At 40.1% G+C, this 20745-nt stretch overlaps 1 protein-coding gene across 2 annotated transcripts in view; it reads right to left on the bottom strand.

The window, feature by feature from the left end:
* The window catches only part of PCDH19 (protocadherin 19), a 125579-nt gene that overhangs the window by 45730 nt on the left and 59104 nt on the right, over positions 1 to 20745 (bottom strand). For both annotated transcript variants that reach the window (XM_070291063.1, XM_070291062.1), the window contains 2 exons: positions 15924 to 15982; positions 7558 to 7730 (listed from right to left, as the gene is read on the bottom strand). In XM_070291063.1, coding sequence (XP_070147164.1) covers positions 7558 to 7730; positions 15924 to 15982 — 232 coding nt within the window. The remainder of the gene's footprint in view (positions 1 to 7557; positions 7731 to 15923; positions 15983 to 20745) is intronic.

Raw genomic sequence — 20745 nt, 5'->3', positions numbered from 1 at the left:
ACTGGGGGCAAGCTGAGACATATTAATTCAAAGGCACTATAAATAATAAATGTAATTCAGATACCTGGCAACTGGGAAATTTGGCTCAGTCAGTTCATCAACCCACTGATCAGGTTTTAGGCATGTTGTGAGTGATACTGCCGCTGCTGCTGCTGCTAAGTCGCTTCAGTCGTGTCCGACTCTGTGCGACCCCATAGACGGCAGCCCACCAGGCTCCCCCGTCCCTGGGATTCTCCAGGCAAGAACACAGGAGTGGGCTGCCATTTCCTTCTCTAATGCATGAAAGTGAAGGATTGATAATAATTCAGAAAGTAGAGACTCTTACCATTCCATCTTATCTCCACCCTGACCCAGCTCACAGATATGTCTGGTTGGGGCAATCAAAAAAAGAACTGAAACCAACACAATTCTGTAAAGTAATTATCCTTCAATTAAAAATAAATAAATTTACCAGAAACTATAAAACTCCTGGAGGAGAACATAGGCAAAACACTCTCCGACATAAATCACAGCAGGATCCTCTATGATCCACCCCCCAGAATTCTGGAAATAAAAGCAAAAATAAACAAATGGGATCTAATTAAAATTAAAAGCTTCTGCACAACAAAGGAAACTCTAAGCAAGGTGAAAAGACAGCCTTCTGAATGGGAGAAAATAATAGCAAATGAAGCAACTGACAAACAACTAATCTCAAAAATATACAAGCAACTTATGCAGCTCAATTCCAGAAAAATAAACGACCCAATCAAAAAATGGGCCAAAGAACTAAATAGACATTTCTCCAAAGAAGACATACGGATGGCTAACAAACACATGAAAAGATGCTCAACATCACTCATTATCAGAGAAATGAAAATCAAAACCACAATGAGGTACCACTTCACACCAGTCAGAATATCTGCGAGCCAAAAATCTGCAAGCAATAAATGCTGGAGAGGGTGTGGAGAAAAGGGAACCCTCCTACACTGTTGGTGGGAATGCAAACTAGTACAGCCACTATGGAGAACAGTGTGGAGATTCCTTAAAAAATTGCAAATAGAACTACCTTATGACCCAGCAATCCCACTGCTGGGCATACACACCGAGGAAACCAGAATTGAAAGAGACACATGTACCCCAATGTTCATCGCAGCACTGTTTATAATAGCCAGGACATGGAAACAACCTAGATGTCCATCAGCAGATGAATGGATAAGAAAGCTGTGGTACATATACACAATGGAGTATTACTCAGCCGTTAAAAAGAATTCATTTGAATCAGTTCTGATGAGATGGATGAAACTGGAGCCGATTATACAGAGTGAAGTAAGCCAGAAAGAAAAACACCAATAGAGTATACTAACACATATGTATGGAATTTAGAAAGATGGCAATGACGACCCTGTATGCAAGACAGGGAAAGAGACACAGATGTGTATAACGGACTTTTGGACTCAGAGGGAGAGGGAGAGGGTGGGATGATTTGGGAGAATGACATTCTAACATGTATACTATCATTTGAATCGAATCGCCAGTCTATGTCTGACGCAGGATGCAGCATGCTTGGGGCTGGTGCATGGGGATGACCCAGAAAGATGTTATGGGGAGGGAGGTGGGAGGGGGGTTCATGTTTGGGAATGCATGTAAGAATTAAAGATTTTAAAATTTAAAAAAATAAAAAACTAAAATTAAAAAATAAAAATAAACAGATAACAAATTAAAAAAAAAAATTGCAAGTAGAACTACCTTATGACCCAGCAATCCCACTGCTGGGCATACACACCGAGGAAACCAGAATTGAAAGAGACACATGTACCCCAATGTTCATCGCAGCACTGTTTATAATAGCCAGGACATGGAAACAACCTAGATGTCCATCAGCAGATGAATGGATAAGAAAGCTGTGGTACATTTACACAATGGCGTATTACTCAGCCGTTAAAAAGAATTCATTTGAATCAGTTCTGATGAGATGGATGAAACTGGAGCCGATTATACAGAGTGAAGTAAGCCAGAAAGAAAAACACCAATACAGTATACTAACAAATATATATGGAATTTAGAAAGATGGCAATGACGACCCTGTATGCAAGATAGGAAAAAAGACACAGCTGTGTATAACGGACTTTTGGACTCAGAGGGAGAGGGAGAGGGTGGGATGATTTGGGAGAATGGCATTCTAACATGTATACTATCATGTAAGAATCGAATCGCCAGTCTATGTCTGACGCAGGATACAGCATGCTTGGGGCTGGTGCCTGGGGATGACCCACAGAGATGTTATGGGGAGGGAGGTGGGAGGGGGGTTCATGTTTGGGAACACATGTAAGAATTAAAGATTTTAAAATTAAAAAAAAAACTATAATAATAGTAATAAAATACATCAATGCCAAAATAAATAAATAAATAAATAAAGATCATGTCTACACAATAAAAAATAAATAAATAAATAAATAAATAAATTTAAAATAAAAAATATTGTAATTATCCTCCAATTAAAAATTTAAAAAAGATTAAAAAAAACTAGCAAGCTGATGGTACAAAGGAATGCTGCTGCTAAGTCGCTTCCGTCGTGTCCGACTCTGCACGACTCCATAGATGGCAGCCCACCAGGCTCCCCCATCCCTGGGATTCTCCAGGCAAGAATACTGGAGTAGGTTCTATTTCCTTCTCCAAAGCGTGAAAGTGAAGTCGCTCAGTTGTGTCCAACTCCTAGCAACCCAATGGACTGCAGCCTACCAGGCTCCTCAGTCCATGGGATTTTCTAGGCAAGAGTACTGGAGTGGGGTGCCATTGCCTTCTCTGACAAAGGAATGGGGGCTGTGGAAATTCCATCTGGGTGATAGGTAACCCAAGGTATCCAGGTGGCAGTAGCAGGGACACCCAGAGCCCAGCATCCATGGTGTCAATAGTGTAAGCTGGGGATTCTGTATACAGCAACAGCAGTGGTGACCTCACCACACAAGTTCTATGTTATCATTTGGATCACTGTTTCTGGCTCTGCATCTCTTGGGCAATTCAATATCATTTGAATGAATTCTTTATCTACTCAAATTAATAAAATGTAGAACATATTGACTGTAACCAGTATGTTTCCATTAAAATTAAAAGTAAAACAAACAAACAATCAAAAAAAAAAAGAAAACCCACAATCTGAAGTCAAGGGTCTAAATCCGGACTCTTGCCCTTTGAGTACAAAATTCTTCCAGCCATTCTCCTTTGGTTAAATATAGTGATCCTGGGTTCCCTTGTCTAGGAATGTTCTCAGAGAAAAGTAGCTGAAAATTAAGGGATCTGAGAATCTCAAAGCACCCTTGACATTCACACTGAGCATTCTTTAGCTACAGTATAGCTAAAAAAATAAACTCCAAAGAAAGTTTTGGCAGTGTGAAGAAGCACAGGGCCCTGGTGTCTAAGAAAATGAGAAGCAAATACTGTTTGTACATTTTCCTCAAACACTAGCAACACAATATGAGCTCAATGAACAACTTGCTCCTGTTCAAGGAAAAAAAAATTAACAGTTGAATAAAATTATCCTTATCTGGAAAATCCTGAGATTCTTCATTATTCATATGTATATATATATATATATATATATATATATATATATATAATTCTGCACTAATATCCAAATTGGAAACATCACAGAGAGATCTACACACATGAAATCCAAGGTGAGCTAAATTCCCCCAAACAAAGGCGTAAGGTGAACTGTATTGGGTATATTTGGTCCAACTTTGGAGTAATTCTGATAGGACCAGAAAAAATAATTATCAGGATCAGAGTTAGTCTGACAGTATCATTATAACCCTTACTCTTCTCCAGAGATATCCATTAAAATCTCAAAAACAGTTCAGCTCTGGCATCTTTTGGATTTCGGGGTACTTTGGTTTGAGATGCCTAACACAGTATCAGTGAACCGAAGAGAACTGGGACCTTTTTTCCTTAATATATCTTTGAGACTTTCAGCACAGTCTGAGTCCAGAGGAGATTCCATTTTCCCTCCTCACCTTTCTAGATCAGTAGTCCTCAGGAGCAACAATATCATGTTGCCCTGGAACAAATCTAACTAGAACCACACTAATTATGATTACTATTTATGTAATTATGTAATTAGAATGGTTACCAGATTAGGCAGGCATAAATTTGTTCATATTTGTCTTTCAACTACTTGTGTGAAGTCAAATGGGCCTTAGGAAGCATCACTACAAACAAAGCTAGTGGAGGTGATGGAATTTCAGTTGAGCTATTTCAAATCCTGAAAGATGATGCTGTCAAAGTGCTGCACTCAATATGGCAGAAAATGTGGAAAACTCAGCAGTGGCCAAAGGACTGGAAAAGGTCAGTTTTTATTCCAATCCCAAAGAAAGGCAATGGCAAAGAATGCTCAAACTACCACACAATTGCATTCATCTCACACCTAGTAAAAAGTAATGCTTAAAATTCTCCAAGCCAGGCTTCAGCAATACGTAAACCGTGAACTTCCAGATGTTCAAGCTGGTTTTAGAAAAGGCAGATGAACCAGAGATCAAATTGCCAACATCCGCTGGATCATGGAAAAAGCAAGAGTTCCAGAAAAACATCTATTTTTGCTTTATTGACTATGCCAAAGCCTTTGACTGTGTGGATCACAATAAACTGGAAAATTCTGAAAGAGATGGGCACACCAGACCATCTGACCTGCCTCTTGAGAAATTTGTATATAGGTCAGGAAGCAACAGTTAGAACTGGACATGGAACAACAGATTGTTTCCAAATAGGGAAAGGAGTACATCAAGGCTGTATATTGTCATCCTGCTTATTTAACTTATATGCAGAGTACATCATGAAAAACGCTGGGCTGGAGGAAGCACGAGCTGGAATCAAGATTGCTGGGAGAAAGATCAATAACTTCAGATATGCAGATAACACCACCCTTATGGCAGAAAGTGAAGAAGAATTAAAGAGCCTCTTGATGAAAGTGAAAGAGGAGAGTGAAAAAGTTGGCTTAAATCTCAACATTAAGAAAAACTAGATCATGGCATCTGGTCCCATCACTTCATGGCAAATAGATGGGGAAACAATGGAAACAGTGACAGACTTTACTTTTCTGGGCTCCAAAATCACTGCAGATGGTGACTGCAGCCATGAAATTAAAAGACACTTACTGCTTGGAAGGAAAGTTATGACAAACCTAGACAGCATATTAAAAAGCAGAGGCATTACTTTGCCAACAAAGGTCCGTCCAGTCAAGGCTATGGTTTTTCCAGTAGTCATGTATGGATGTGAGAATTGGACTATAGAAAAAGCTGAGTGCAGAATTGATGCTTTTGAACTGTGGTGTTGAAGAAGACCCTTGAGAGTCCCGTTGTCTGCGAGGAGATCCAACCAGTCCGTGCTAAAGGAGATCAGTCCTAGGTGTTCATTTGAAGGACTGATGTTGAAGCTGAAACTCCAATACTTTGGCCACCGGATGCAAAGAGCTGATTCATTTGAAAAGACCCTGATGCTAGGAAAGATTGAGGGCAGGAGGAGAAGAGGACGATAGAAGATGAGATGGTTGGTGGTGTCACCGATTCGATGGACATGGGTTTGGATGGACTCCAGGTGTTGGTGATGGACAGGGAGGCCTGGCGTGTTGCAGTTCATGGGGTCACAAAGAGTTGTACATGTCTGAGAGTCTAACAGTTTCACTTAAGTACCATTATAAGAAGCTCAGTAGTACTGGGATATCATAAGGTAGAGCCAGAGATGTAAGCAAGACCTGAATTCCCTTTGTACCTAAACTTTAATGACTCAACCAAATTGTAAAGAACAAACACAAGGGATGGTTCAAGGTTTAGCCACTGCTAGAACAATGGAAAAAATGAAGATACATGTATGAGAACTGAATATTGAGAAACAAAATGTAGAAGTATGCCAAAACAGAACAGCAAAAACGTGTGTGTGTGTGGTCCCCACCTTAAATGTAGGAGAGTCTTGGGATAATGCCATACATTTGCTTTAGAATCTCATTATTACACAATCTATAGGATACACATACAATACATCCCTTTTGTAAGAAACACCCCCTCAGAAAAACTAGCTCCAGTCCACTGGTACTGTTTTCCTAGAGATATGGGACAAAAAAAAAAAAAAAACACAGATGTTGTTCTAGACAGGCACAAAGTGAGAATCAATTATGACTATTTCTTTTCCTGGAGTTATTTCATTTTAGAGAGCATCTAACTAAAACCCTTTCTGATATAAATGAAAAAGCATTTCTTTGAGACACAAGACTAGTAAATGATACACATCAGTCTGTATTCTGTGACATGCTGCTAATCCTCTGAGAATTAAATAGCCTCTGTTTCAGTTATATGTTTAATTTTTTCATCTTTAGTCTTAGGTTGCTTGGAAAGTATATTATCCCTGCGGATGTCACCACTCACCAATTAGGGAAGGCAGCAGCTCACAATTGGTAGTGACTTTTTCCCCACAGAAAACATTTTGTTTTGTGGATCATGCATTTTTTTTTTCCTTTGGATTCATTTACAAGACCAAAACAAAGCCATTTAATGATGTATAAAGTGAAATGAAACAGTTGAAGACCAGCACATAATCACCATATTTTGTTTTCTCATCTTTAAGTCTTTTAGCAGCAGGGCTTCCAGCTGAGCTTGTGTCTAGCTACTCTCAAGACATAGCCAAGCATCTGAAGCTTCACTGAGCCTAAACACCAAGCTGAATTCATAGTTCTTAATTGAAAAAGACAGGCTGTTTGCCTAGCAGGTTTGCATCAGTAAAACATTGAAAATGACAGTTGTGCCCAAGTCCATCTGAACATTCTGCCTTAGCTGAACTCTGCTAATGTTTTTATACCCTGGTTTATGCTTGGAACAGTTTTAAATAGCTCCTCTTGCTAAAGCATGTGTGCTAGATTCCCAAAACTAGACTCTTCTTCATACATGAGGATGTCGTTCCTGACAAATACTTTGAGGCATTTTTGACATGCACAGAATGTTACATTCAGTTTTCTTACTCTGGTGTCTCCTATGACCAGTGGCTTGCATTTGCTTGGTAGCTAGAGGGATTTGGTGGCATCACTACCTCATAGACAAAATGGGAAGTTTTGTACTCTGTCTCCTCGGTAAATAGTATGCAACACGTGGTCAGAGAAGAGTCTCCTTCTGGGTAAAGCTAACTAGCCTGATATGGAAATAAAACTCACCCCTTTGGTGTCCTAAGTGCTGTGTTCTCTGCAACTCAACTGATCGGTTGAATTCAGGTACTAAATCAAAAAGAGGCATTTATTCCTGGTGAGAAGGCATCTGCTCATTCCCTATGTTTGTGATATAGTTATGATTGACAAGTGTGTACGCAATATGCATAGGTAGTCAGCTTTTTAAGTGCTTAAACGTTTATATGATCATAGTGGATCCACTCATAGAGGGCAAAGAAGAGTCTGGACAGGTGTCAGGACATCTCAAAACCCTTTAGGTGCTGCTGAGGCACGAGCATAATACGCACCTTCAACACACACTCATTACAGTAAAGAACAGTACAGGAGTACAGTGAGCCGCTAAACCTCCTGAGTTCTTATAGCCACACAGTCCTTACCATGGTCAGGCATCTGAGATCCCATGGAGGTCACACTGGTGTTCAGCACGTCATTGACCACTGTGTCACAATACAGGCTCCGCTGGATATCATGTTCACTGTCGGTCTGGTCACTCTCCTCATGGCCGCTATCCTTTAGGCTGTTGCCCTCTAAGTCCTTGAAGGTGGAGCTGCTGGGTTGAAGAAAGAATGATAATTTATAACTGTGACAGATCTGATTTTTAAAAATCTTTCAGAGCCAGGATGATGTCAGCTCTGTGATGAGGCCAACAGCGACTGTATGGTCCAACACGACAGGAGGAAGGAAACTTTCTGTTTAAAGATCATGGAACTTAACACTGTAGAGAGGTTCCCACTATTGGATTCTGATGAAGCTAATCACTTTCATTCACTTATCTTCAGGGCATCACTACAGGCAAGGCAGAAGGAACTACAATTCTGAAACAACCACCTGCAAAAAATATCATCATTTCAGAAGGTTTTTTTCCTTTTATGCAGTCAAAGTAAAATAATAACAGCTAAAGTTTACTGAGGGATTACTGTGCATGAGGCACTGTTCTAAGTGCTTGATATGAATTCACTTTTTTAAATAATCACAACTCTATAAAAGAAAGGTGCTATTAATATTCACATTTCGTGAAAAAAAAAAAGAGGCACGCATAAGTTGAATAACTTGTACAAGGTCACACAGCTAGTTAAAATGTAGCAGATATAAGACCAAACCCAGGCGGTCTGACTCCAGAGCCTGGCCCCTTAACCCCTATTTACACTGCCTCTCCAAAGATGTCTACTAAGCAACTATGAAAGTGAAAGTGGCAGAAACTGATGTAATGCAATTCAGATAGAAAGGGTTATCAGGATCAGAGAACCCAGAATCAGATTTAACTGAGAGAGGCTGAGGGACAGAGTCAAAGAAAAAACAGGAGAGGTAGGAGCTGAGAAGAAAGCCTTGGTACATGGAAAGTAAGACAAAAGTGAGAACCAGAGGAAACAGTGAGTGCAGTTATGCTAAGAACATGGCACCCTGCAGCTCAAGACTTTGTGGGTAAATTTTTCCTGCACTTATTAAACCAAGCCACCATTGCGTGCACTAACCATATTACCCAAGAACCCCACTGCTGCTGCTGCTAAGTTGCTTCAGTCGTGTCTGACTCTGTGCAAACTCCATGGACTGAAGCCTACCAGGCTTCTCTGTCCATGGGATTTTCCAGGCAAGAGTGCTGGAGTGGGTTGCCATTGCCTTCTCCACAAGAACCCTACACCATTTCTCAAAAAATAGAGACTAATACATCAGGTACATCCATAGAGGCCTCATCTTCTCTAATACTTTGTATGTCCTGACAGAATGTGCAGCTGTGATGCACCATGGACTATAAATTATGCATCTGAAATACCTAGTGAATGGCGAATCCATTCCCCAGTCAGTAAGGAAGCAGCAAAGGCATACTCAAGAAAATGTGTTGTTGTCTCAACAAGGGAGAGCAGCATGCTTGTGAATTAGGACAAGTCCCAACAGACCTACTGTACTTCTGAAAAGGGAGCCCTGTGGAGATGACACTGCAAACTCACTTGATCTGCTCAACCTTGAACATCCCCAGGCCTGGCTCTCTGAGGCTTTGATAAGAACACTAAGTACGTATGATGAAGAGCTATGCCATGGACACAATGGCTACATTGTCATTCTCCACACTGGTCAGAAGGAATGACAGTGGATTTTTAACATATGACCAACCTAGATGTAGAATGTTTGCTGCCCTGAATATGAAAAGGAAAAGATCAAAAGGGCAGTAACTGGAAAGCCATAATTATCAGAAAATGAAGGGCAAAAGGGGGTGAAGCACTGACCTATTCGCTAATTATTTTCAGAAAGAATAACTGAGGATCAACTGTATTAAAACTAAAATCACTCAATAGGCCAACTCACTCAGCTCCTTCAAATTATGTCATGTAGCTACTCAGCCCTGTGGACCCACCAGGATGCAGTTCTATTCAAAAACCAATCATCCTATGAGTATTTTATGGTCATTAACACCAATTGGAAACAGATGCTTTAAAGTGTGTCACTATCTCTAGCTTCATGGCACAGATTTGGAGGCTTCCTGTAAGTACTAATTCCACAGAATGAACAGATTCAAAGTTTGCTTTTTAGAAAAAAAACTCTGGTCCTGTCCACACGTACCCTTGCACCTCAGGAGAAAGGAAATGACCTGCCTGGATGGTCTTACTGGCTCCTACATTTTTATAACAAATCATTTTTTACCTGCATTCACTCCTGCTATCTGAAGCATGTGAAAATTTCTTTAGTTCACAATGCACGATTGTTACCTTAAACCACAGAATTCAACCCTGACTTGACTGCATTTCAGCAGTTGCTAAAACTTGCTTGAGATAGATGATAGTGAGGGGTATAAAATAAGGACAATGTAATTAACCATTCTTTCAGAGCAAGGTTCCCAACCTTGGCACTGCGGACACTGTATAAGTCTGTTGGTGGGGGTGGCAGGTGTTCTGTCCATTATAAGACGTTTAGCAGCATCTCTGGCCTCTGTGCACTAGATGCCAGTCATGCCTCTCCCAGAAGGCACAACCGGAAATGTCTCCAGACATTGCCAAACAACTCCCAGTTGAGAACCACTGCTCTAGGCTCTTTAAACTCTATTCCTGTAACATGTTATATTTCCTGACTGTAGTGTAAAGAGCATTGAACTTGGAGTCAACAGAACAAGTGATAATCCTTAGTTTGCCACTTCATCTATGGGAACCTGGGCCTGATACTTAATGTCTTTGTGCCTTGATTTCTTTGTCTGTAAAATGCATCTGCTGGGAATTTCTTGGTGGTCCAGTGGTTAGGATTCCATGCTTTTACTGCCAAGGGTCTAGGTTCAATCCCTTGTCAGGGAACTAAGCACATGATTATTAATCAACTATACTCCAATTTTCAACAAAAAAAAAAAGAAAAATTAAACTCTAGAAAAATGCATTTGCTAAAACCTCCTTTAGAAAGCCATTTTGAGGACTTCATCAAATACTTCACATGAAGCACCAGTTATACACAAATGCTCAATAAATGGTTATTGCTTAATATGATTATTACTCCCATATATGGTCATGATTTCATTGACTACCAACTAAATATTATGTACATAGTTTTTTTTTTTAATTGGAGGCTAATTACTTTACAATATTGTAGTGGTTTTGCCATGCATTGACATGAATCAGCCATGGGTATACATGTGTTCCTCATCCTGAACCCCCTTCCCACCTCCCTCCCCATCCCATCCTCTGGGTCATCCCAGTGCACCAGCCCTGAGCACCCTGTCTCATGCATCAAACCTGGACTGGCGATCTGTTTCACATATAATAATATACATGTTTCAATGCTATTCCCTCATATCATCCCACCCTCACCTTCTCCCACAGAGTCCAAAAGACTGTTCTATACATCTGTGTCTCTTTTGCTGTCTCACATATAGGGTTATCATTACCATCTTTCTAAATACCATATATACGCATTAGTATACTGTATTGATGTTTTTCTTTCTGGCTTACTTCAGTCGGTATAATCAGCTCCAGTTTCATCCACCTCATTAGAACTGATTCAAATGTATTCTTTTTAATGGCTGAGTAATACTCCACTGTGTATATGTACCACAGCTTTCTTATCCATTCATCTGCTGATGGACATCTAGGTTGCTTCCATGTCCTGGCTATTAGAAACAGTGCTGTGATGAACATTGGGGTACACGTGTCTCTTTCCATTCTGGTTTCCTCAGTGTGTATGCCCAGCAGTGGGATTGCTGGGTCATAAGGCAGTTCTATTTGTAGTTTTTTAAGGAATCTCCACACTGTTCTCCATAGTGGCTGTACTAGTTTGCATTCCCACCAACAGTGTAAGAGGGTTCCCTTTTCTCCACACCCTCTCCAGCATTTATTGTTTGTAGACTTTTGGATCGCAGCCATTCTGACTGGTGTGGAGTGGTACCTCACTGTGGTTTTGATTTGCATTTCTCTGATAATGAGCGATGTTAAGCATCTTTTCATGTGTTTGTTAGCCATCAGTATGTTGTCATTGGAGAAATGTACATAGTCTTTTTTATAGGATTGATATAGGAAATGTATATATAATAAATGCTTCTATATCTTCTATAGTCAGACATTGTCCACTACATTAATTTCTTCTAAAATTAAGGGATAGGAAAAAAAATTCTCCTATCCAACGGGTATCCTTCCTTTATTGAAAAATGAGATTGACATGCTCTGGTATACTTACTCTGTCTTGGCTTCTCAAAAGCTTCAAGGAAAATATAGTGTTTAATTGCAGTGAGTTAGATGCCAGGGATCTTTATTTTGCTTTTCCTAATTGGTTTTGGCTCTATCTTTTAAAATTTTGATCATCATTTTTATGTATACCTAAGTATTATAAACCACATTGGAGCTTTTGGCTTTTTATAGGAAGAAGAGAAATAACAAAATAGTGAAGAATCGGCTACTTGGACTTAAGGGACTGGTAATTTGAGAATGAGAAGTCATGTGCTCTCTGAAGAAAAAGCAAAGTGTATTAACCCCCTCCGCCAAACCTTAAAATAGTTAACTTGTATAAAGAACAGTTTGCCCATCTGACAAACTAAGTGCCACATACTCTCATCCTATAAGGACATTTAGTGGCCTAACGAATGGATTTCTGTAAGACAGTTTAAGACTCAGTAAGCAAGATGCTGCAAATTGTAAAACAGCCTGGTAAATGGCCACTCACCCCAAACAAACAATTTATGCCAGGCATAAAAAAATACTGATTTCACTTGTTTATTACCTGTGTACCTGTTGGGAGATGAAAGACTTATAAAGCAACTTTCGTGGGACAATAAATTGGGGTTCTTTTTGCAATGGTATTATAAATACAGATGTTTCTATTACTTGTTCTGGTGACTAACAGAGGAACAAGTTTGAAAAAATTTGGAATAAGATTCTGTACGAAGACTCAGAGAATACTTGATGAATGAACATTACTAACATTCTGACCCATATTTACACTTAAAAATATTAGAAATCTTTCCAAAGAACAGAAAAATCTGAAAGGAGAGCATATCTTTCTAGTAGGTAACACCACATACCCGGGAAATAGCTTCTGAGAATAAGAATGGACTAAGTCAAACGAGTAGGGTAACTATATTAAGAAACATTAAACCTTAGAGTGGTTCTTGGATCACCTGTATCACAATCACCTTGGGAACCTGTGAAAACTGGAGAGTCTCTAGGGATGGTGCTAGAGCCTGCATTTAACAAGCCTCCCAGGTGATTCTGATGCACATAAAAGGCCAGAAACTGCCTGTATAAAGGAATGTTTAATGCTAGTTTTCAATGGAAAAATGCTGAGTTTTTTTAAACTTTTTTCATCCATTCCTTCAATAGACATGTACCAGCATTTGTTACAGACAAGGCACCATACCAGGTGCTGCAAAACCCCGGGACAATTCAGGTGGAAAAGGAAAGCACTCTGCATGGTTTAGGAACCAATGCTCATTTTCTTTCCCACGCTGCTTCAGAGCCATGTTCATTTCCTGCTTTATTTTCTTTGAGCTACAGCCCCAGCCCTGCTTGATATTGCTCAAAAGCACTACAGGAGCGGGTAGCAGACAGCAGTAAAGGAAACTGGCATGAGGAAAGACAGTGTTGCAGCAAGGGCAACGTCCCACTGCTGGCTTTCCTTGCTCTGACATGATAGCAAGGCAACAAACATAGCAGCAAGGAAATTCGTCCGGAAAAAATTCTGAACTGGCTTGGCCTGTTAATCTGGGACTCTGACATAAACCTTGGGTATACCTACAGGTTACAGATGACGTTCTGGAAGAAAAAAAAAAAAACACTACAGAAATAAATCACTAGATTACTCAGTACAGAAGATTATGGGGCAATGTGCTATATATCTTCCGTTACACTTCTGATCTACTCCTCACCCTTCTGAACCTTAATTTGTGCTAGGAGAAACCCCGTTGCCTTCTGGCTTTCTGTTGGTTTACCTCAGGTAGACAGATGAGAGAGAGAAAAGGAAGCCTGCACGTAAGACAGTTAATAACCCCTGGAGAATGCCAAAAAGCAGGGTCTAAGAAGAATCCTTTGGTGGGTGGAAAGTGAACAGAAGAAGAAAAAAATGGATAGGAAAAGAAATTCTCAAAGTTGGCCTGGAATTGGATTGGCATTTAAAGAAACAAGAACTTGATAATAAAATTAAGACTGATAATCAGATTCAGAATTTTCTGGCCAGGATATTTCCCATGCATGTAAGTGGATCCTCAAGAAACCACATACAGTGAAACACCTTTCAAACATCACTGTGAGCTATGTGAACACAGTTTGTGTGGTTTTATCATCTGATGTTAGTTACTACTCTCTTAACACTTTCCATACATTTTACATTTAAAATAGTTAGTCCCCCTCAAAAAGCATAGCACACAACATTCCCTGTGTCTTTCCAGGTATTGTGCTTTGTCTAAATTCAACTGATCCCATAAATTCCAAGACCTTTGTAGTTTTCCAAAGCTCTCAGGGTTCCAAAAACAGAACCTGGCAAAAAGGCTTGTGTCCTTGAACTTTCCTCTTAACCAAGGTGATCCATGACTGGAAAAAAAAAAAAAAAAAAAGCACTATCTTTGATCTCAGGGAACATCAAGAGATTTTTTCCATTGAGAGTCTATTAATTCCACATTGTACCTTTTGCGTGTGCATGTGTATAAACAAAAACATATAATTAATCAAAATCAGAAGTTTTAGTGAGTACAAAAGCTGCTAAAGAAATACATGTGTCCCAAAAGCTAAATGTTTGAACATAAGTCTTCATCTCATCAGTTTGCCTTGCGCATTGTATATTCAGGTCTGACCTAAGATGGTGAGGGTTCCCAAGAGTCTTAGCCTTCTGCCATGCTATGAAAATCAGGTTCATGCTATGAGTTTAACCTGGTCGTAGAATTTCCAGGTACCCAGAGCTAGCCCAAGGGGCCTGTGAGGATAGGTAACTCACTGTTTTTATCAGGAATCTGAAAAAAGGAGCTTTGAAATAACAGTTCTGAAACAGAAAAGAAAGCAAATTTCTGCTGCAGTTACTCTAATCAGTGTACAAAAAGAGGGCTTTTATCCTTCCTAATAAATCAGTTGAATAATTTTGATTTCCTCACCTTTTGATTTCTTCTGTGGGCCAAGAAAATATTCAAAATGAATCCCTCCCAATCCCTCAAAAAATTCTAAACAATGCTATGACTGTTAATACTAGGCTATCCATTTTCACATAATTAACAATTGTCACTTAAGGTCACAAGTGATTCCAGACCGATACAGATAAGCCTAACATGTTAGTAGGCACTACTGCAGCATCGTGAATTAAATTAGATCTGAATTAAAGTTCTTTCTACAACAAACTAGTTTATTCCTCAAATCCTACCCTTCTGGTGATATAAATTTATGGGATTAGAGCCAGCAAAATAATAGAATTTTCAGATCTTGTCTACTGCAGCTCTAACATACGCTGCTTGCTTCTCTATTTCATTTCTATTAACAATCACACACAGAGTTCAATTTTAGCTACAGAATAACCTCTGGACCATTTAAGATGACAATTGCATCAAACAGTAATAAAGGCATCATCTGAATGGTCAGTACCAGTTTTTCTGCACAAATTCTCTGCTTAGAGGACTCCCTAAACCATTTATCTTGCCTGCCTTGGGCACCTTGGTGACCACGGCACCAGATAGAATCTTCCTTCCTGGAATCTTCCCGCCTTGGAATCTTCCAGGCAGTATTCAGCTCTGTATCCACATACATTTTGTCTCCATGAATAACTGGGTTATGAGCAACCATTCACACAAATCTCAAATTTGAATGCTTCGCTTGAAATACCTATTTTAAAATTTATTGTATTAGCAAATATATTATCTTTCCCTCTCTCATTTATAAAGTTTTTTAAAGATAAGAAATTAGTTTATCTGTCGTTAAAATAGCCTTAAAATGATTTCAAAGTTGCCAAAATAACAGCCATCAACCATCTTAAAAGTCAATAGAAGATACACAGGAGAAAACTTTAATATCAGATTTCTAAATCATCAAATCAATTTTATTTTAATATGACCCCAATTTTAATTATTTCTGTGTACAGTTACATAAACATGATAAAATGCCAACAGTGATTTTGGGTGGTGGAATTACCAGTGATTTTTATTTAGTATTTTTTAATGCTTTTCTGAATTTTCCTAATTTCCTACAATAAGCAGATAAGCATTTTCACTTTAAAATCTGAAAAGGCATCATTTAAAAATATCTTCATGCTTTTTGTATTAAATTGAGCTTAATTGTAGAAATAGGCAAGCAAACCAACATACCTTTTGATTAAATGGGCTCGGCTGTTCACGTAGTTGGAGTCAAAGGAATAATTTTCAGTCTGAAATAGGGAAAGAAAAGATTAAAAATGTTATGGAGGTGATTCATGAAGAGAGTCAAACTGTCCTACTTAGGAGGAATTTTTCTACTGAGCAAGAGGCAATGAATGAATGAGAAACTAAGGCCATAGCAGGGCAACGACCCTGACGAATACCTGCCACCTCCTTGGGACCCTGGGGGCTCTGTGGAGGCAGGCCCCTGGACAGAGGAAGATGAACTTGACACAAACATCCCCTAGAATACGCCTGACTACTCACTATGCAACCACTTGCGGAAGATACAGCATGACCCAAACTCTTTACAGAAACTAATTGCTTCCCATTCCCCAGTGGACACAAATCTGTGCCCATCAAATTGACTGGAAGTTCAAAGGTATTTTCATTAGTAGTAGATAATTAACACATTAAAATATTTATTCCACAGATATAGAAATGCAGGCAAGGTAATCCTCCACTGTGATTTAAACTCTGCACTTCCCTTTAAGACATTTTGCTCAGCACTGGTTATATAGGGAGGCCTTCATTTTATCACAGATATAGAGGCAAACAAGTATTACACCTAAAACGGGGTGAAAAGCAGTCCACAGTGGATGCCAAAGCCTTTCATGTGAAACATGCAGTTTGAAAGTAAACCCTTGTCTCAGCTCCTATCATTAAAACACCACTGTCTAATGTGGTTACAGTAGACTGCCTGAGCAACAGCTTTGCAAAAGCAAATGCAGAATACCTGCCAGATAAAAGAGTTGGGAAAACAGCTGATAAGCATCCAGAGGTTGGGGGCGGATTGCAGGGGGGGGGTCAGCCTTAGGAGGGGGAAACACAGGGAAAAGTCAACACTGAAGTAACTGGAGGTCCTAAAAAAGTGGATCTTATATCCAAAACTAAAGTACACTCTCGTTAATCACTGTATAAACTGAAAAGTACCCATCTCCTTTGCCCTCCTGCTGGTCTACCAGAAATTCTCACCATTCTCACCATTCCTTAGGGCCTTCAGAAATCACTTCAACTGAAAGTGCCTGTGAAAGGAAACACAATAGCTGTCGAGCTAACAACAGCAGATTCCTTTCAGATGACTACATGTCACACAGGAACTATGCTAGGTTCTTAGATGCAGCTTTAGGTTTCAGGGAGCTCAGACTCCTTGAAAACAGGAAAACAGGATAGGTGATAGCAGTTCTAACACATGAGCACCAAATAGCCAACAGTCTGGATAGTGACCCTAAGTATCTAGAGTAGGTGGGGATGGGGGTGGCGAGCAGGTGAGAGAAAGAGAATGTAAGGAGAAGAAAACTAAATCCCCATCACTCTCCTGTACTTGCTGGTGCATGCCCATGTTCCCCCCATGCCCCTTATTTGAAAATGAGCTGTGTAATTATATCTGGGCTTCCCAGGTGGCACTAGGGGTAAAGAACTTGCCTGCCAATGTAGGAAACAGAAGAGACACAGGTTCAATCCCTGGGTTGGGAAGATTCTCCCAGAGGAGGGCATGGCAACCCACTCCAGTATCCTTGCATGGAGAATCCCATGGACAGAGGAGCCTGGCAGGCTACAGTTCATGGGGTTGGAAAAGAGTCAGACAGGACTGAAGTGACTGAGCATGCACGCATGCAAGCACACTGGCTTTTTCTAAAGGAGAAAATCCCCTTGAATGAAAATCATAAGTTTCAGTGTTGTTGGAAGGAATGGATTGGGAGAGTTAAAATCAAAAGGGTTAGTTCATTTCTAATTGGTTCATAAGAAAATGGAGGCTGAAATTGTTGCAAACATAACTACAAGAGGAGGAAGCAAACTTGAAGCTGCCCTGGGAATACAGTGCTGGAAGAGGTTATCCCTCAGTGTGTCAACCAACAAGCACTTCTTAAATTCATTTCTACACCAATATAAAAGGCAAAAATAGTGTTGGGTAAATGTATTCTTCTATGGTATTCAGTACAATATATAATTTAATAAGTGGAAGTCTGCTAACTGCTTCCCAGGTAGTGCTGGCGGTAAAGAATCCAACTGCCAATGCAGGTAGACGTAAGAGATGCAGGTTCGATCCCTGGGTTGGGAAGATCCCCTGAAGGCGGGCATGGCACCCCACTCCAGTATTCTTGCCTGGAGAATCCCATGGACAGAGGAGCCTGGTGGGCTACAGTCCATAGGGTTGCAAAGAGTTGGACTCAACTAAAGCGACTTAGTACACGAAACATGCTAACTGGCCCCCACTTACCCACACAAAAGGATTCTGCCCAAATAAAACAGGGAAATGATTAAGCACTGAGTTTAATTATTAGTTTGTGCAACCTAGGGCAAATTACTTAATTTCTATGCGTCTCACTTTCCTCCTCTGTAAAATAGGCATGCATTCATATGTGCTAATTTGCTTCAGTCTTGTCCAACTCTTTGCGACCCTATGGACTGTAGCCCACCAGGCTCCTCTGTCCATGGGATTCTCCAGGCAAGAATACTGGAGTGGGGTGCCATGCCTTCCCCCAGGGGATCTTTCCAACCCAGGGATGGAATGCATGTCTTATGTCTCCTGCATCAACAGGCGGGTTCTTTACCACTAGTGCCGCCTGAGGAACCCTAAAATAGGCATAACAGAAAACAAATCCTAAGGGGAATTTCAAGTGCATTTGTCATAACTCATGGTAGGAATGGTGGAAATCCTTATCCTCTGCTTTCTGCAGAACATGGATTCCCACGTAGGATCTGAGATTTGCCCCATTTGGGCAATAAAAGAGTACCATGCAGCACACACTCCATCACAGCTTCCAAACTTCCTCAATCATTTTTTCAAGGAAGTTAACAGAGACACAGATGTAAAAGAAAGGAGGATACTAGCTTTGCACAGAAAGCATGAGCAACATTCCAAGATACTGTCACATTAAGTCAGTTTTCAGGTAGAGTATTTCATACCGCTTTGCATATGTGGATTTCCAGTCTGTGTGCACTGTGCTTCAAATTTGGAGCCCTGTGGAGATATGACAGAACTCTGGGCAAATAAACTAAATCATACAAATTTATCCCTCGTGACTGTACTACTTCTTGGTCCTAATGGAGTACTACATCTCACCTTGAGGATTCCCACTCACAGGCACTGAGTTATAGAACACAGGTCTAGAAGACTTACTTATGGAAACGTAGCAATTCTCTTGCCCTTGCTGTGGTATACAGATGGGTTAACCTGGACAGAGATGCCACTGATCTGCCACTGTAGGGTAGGAAAGGATCACTGAAGCTTATCACCTTGCTATCTTTCTCTTTTTACTCTAAAAGGGTAAACCCCCCCCACCCCCGCCACACATTTTCATCTGTCCTGACCTTCAAATGTAAATATTCTATTCCCCAAACCAGCACAAACCATAATAGACAGATGGCCCATGCTACATCCTCATGCAATTAGAAGCACTAGTCATGAGGCAGGGTCCTAGAACCAATTTTCCCACAGCAGATAGAGCTATGCTGAGTCATCCATTGCCTTTTGCCTCTGTAATCAGTCTCAGGTCTCTTTGTGAGGCAGCTTGGTGAGACTATGGACACAACCTATGCAACAGAATTATTCTATTAATAATTGGAGAGGATATACTATTCTGGCCTCATTAGGACTACAGTCCAAACAACTGAGCCAACTGGCCATAGATGGCCTATGATGAGTCAGGGTAAACTAACAGCAAGTATTCTTGCTTGTACTGATTCAAAGCGTGTGTTCAAATCCTAATGCACTGAAAGAGTACATTTTTTTTTCACACTTTAGGTAGAGCAAAGAATGAGACTCAGACCACCCCGAAGAAGGAAATAATTTTTCTTAAGGAATAGTTTGCAAGTCTTAAGCCAATGGTTCTGAGCCCTAACTATACGTTAGAGTCAACTAGGGAATTTTTTTTTTTTTGAATACTGTTGAGAAGATCCCACTCCAAGAGATTCTGAGGTGATTGGTCTGGAGTGGGGCCCAGGCATTAGTACTTTTTAAAGAGCTTCTTAGGTAATTCTAACCGACATCCAGAGTGGAGAACTGTCTTGGGCCAAAGACCAGACACTGGCTTTGACCCGATGTGCTGTGTTTTCTAAGGCAAGCCTAGAAGATGGCATCTCTTTTGCCAGAGTATCTACCAAGGTCATCTCAACAAAGACTAAAAAATGACAAAAGAAATACACGCTTTAGGAAATAATAAAAGAGCTTTTCTTTTTTGCGTGAATGTATTGGCTCCCGGTTAGCCTTATTTAATCAAAATTTGCTTGACATTATTCTAATCCCCTCTCTAAGTATTCTAAATGGGAAATAACATGAAACATTTGAGAGGGGAAATTTTATCTAAATGTCACATTAATTTCACTAGGAAATGTCCCCATCTCCAATGAGACAGCCAAATTAACACAGGAACACAGCAAAGAGATAAGAACATTTGTTTCTGAAAAATCTAAATTTTGACATCAAAAAAATGGGTCTAGAGCAAACTTTTATTATATAGTATTTTTATGATAATAATTATATTCCCAGTCTCAACAGTAAATGTCACTTTCCTATCACTGAATATATTCCTCCCAAACCCTTTCTCTAATTAGAATTCTTTATCCTAGGATTCAATGAGAACAGACTTCTCACTTTGTTTAGTAATGAAGTCGCTCAGTCGTGTCCGACTCTGCGACCCCGTGGACTGTAGTCTACCAGGCTCCTCTATCCATGGGATTTTCCAAGCAATAGTTCTGGAGTGGGTTGCCATTTCCTTCTCCAGGGGATCTTCCCAACCCAGGGCTCAAACTCGGGTCTTCCGCGTTGTAG

This window comes from Ovis canadensis, chromosome X (assembly GCF_042477335.2).
Source record: "Ovis canadensis isolate MfBH-ARS-UI-01 breed Bighorn chromosome X, ARS-UI_OviCan_v2, whole genome shotgun sequence".
NCBI lineage: Eukaryota > Metazoa > Chordata > Mammalia > Artiodactyla > Bovidae > Ovis > Ovis canadensis.
This window is presented reverse-complemented; position numbering and strand designations above follow the sequence as displayed.